The following is a 1,574-nucleotide window of genomic DNA, read 5'->3' as shown; positions in this document are numbered from 1 at the left end:
GTGTGTGTGTGTGTGTGTGTGTGCGCGCGTGTGTGTGGGGGATGTGTGTGTGTGAGAGAGAGCATTTTGTATGTGTAACAAAACACAAGTACATTGACGGAGACAGAAAAGATCTACTCGTACAATGAAATGTATTTAATCTGCACACACACACAAGAAACGTTTACCGACTCACCAGATAACCTTTTTCTTATCTACAGCAGTTTCGAGAAATCGACGATTTTCAGTTTTCTAATAATATCTGTTTCAGCACATGGAATGGTGACATTTCTCTTGGAAATGCGAGATCAACCGTTGATGTACTGTGCAAAATAGTTTAGATATAAAAAGGAAACCGAAAATCGTTCATTTCTCGAGACAGCTGTGAATAAGAAAAAGGTGTTTGGTCTGCGTACGGCACAGTTGACCAACAACGTTCTCTCTATCTCTCTATCTCACTCTCTGTGTCTGTGTGTGTCCGCCAGTGTGAACGGAGGAGAATTGTTCGAGCGTGTGATCAACGACGACTTCATCCTGACGGAGAAAGCTTGCGTGATGTTCATGAGACAGATCTGTGACGGGGTGGCCTTCATGCATTCCCAGAATATCCTACATCTAGACATGAAGGTGAGTGCCTCTGCATACTCCAGACCACTGTCTTTTCCGCCTGTTTCTTGGCGCAATTCCACCGAATTCGACTAAACACGATTGTATTTTTTGTTTTAGTAAGATTTTACGACGCTCACAACTGCATAAGGTCATATGAGCGCCTAGGGGTGGATGTCAACAGACCATCAATGATTTGTTTATAGTGGCACCACTGTGCTGTTTTAGCCAGGATGTCAACAGAGAAGTCTCTACAGGGAATCAGACTTACTCGGCTCACCTCTCTAGCTTCAACAGCACAAAGTCTTTTTTTTAGTAGAGGGTTTTACGGCACTTGCAACTGCATAAAGTCATATGAGCGCCAAAGGGTGGGTGTCAACAGAGAAGTCCTTACAGGGAATCAGACGTACTCGGCTCACCTCTCTAGCTTCAACAGCACAAAGTCTTTTTTTTATATAGTACAGGGTTTTACGGCGTTTGCAACTGCTACGATTATCAAGGCACCCCGAAAATAGCAGTTCATAAATGCATGACAAACATACACAAGAAGTAGAGGGGGAAATGACAATAGTAAGGATGAGGAAAGAAAAAGCGTTTGTTTTTTTCATGGGTAGGGAGTCGAATCAGTTGAATTGCGTCAAAGTGTTAGCTTTGTCCCCTTCATGCCAAGGAGGAAAATATGGCAGGCCTCGACGCTAGCACGTGTGGGGCATCATGGTAAAATCAGGCGCTCGTCAAAATAATGAAATCAAGGAAACTTACATTGTACTGACCGTTGTGCAATGTTTTTTAAATCATTTTTTAACACATTTTTTTTTGGGGGGGGGGAGGGGGCTCAACACCTTTTATTTCCATTTAAAAACACATTTTTCCTCTCCACTTTCCCTCCATCTTACCACCCCTATACCTCACCCTATCTCTCCTTTTCCCTATACCTCCCTTACAATCCCCTCCAAATGTTTTAATCTCCGCTGCACCTGCATCTCCTC

General features: G+C 43.3%; 1 protein-coding gene across 1 annotated transcript in view; it reads left to right on the top strand.

The window, feature by feature from the left end:
* LOC101864347 (myosin light chain kinase 3) overlaps positions 1 to 1,574 on the top strand; it is a gene marked incomplete in the record, with an annotated part of 40,699 nt that overhangs the window by 22,079 nt on the left and 17,046 nt on the right. Inside the window, 1 exon segment of the mRNA XM_013089665.2 lies at positions 465 to 606. Coding sequence (XP_012945119.1) covers positions 465 to 606 — 142 coding nt within the window.

This window comes from Aplysia californica, unplaced genomic scaffold (assembly GCF_000002075.1).
Source record: "Aplysia californica isolate F4 #8 unplaced genomic scaffold, AplCal3.0 scaffold01012, whole genome shotgun sequence".
In the NCBI taxonomy this organism is placed as follows: Eukaryota; Metazoa; Mollusca; class Gastropoda; order Aplysiida; family Aplysiidae; genus Aplysia; species Aplysia californica.
The sequence above is the reverse complement of the archived record's forward strand: the minus strand, read 5'-3'. Positions and strand labels throughout refer to the sequence as shown.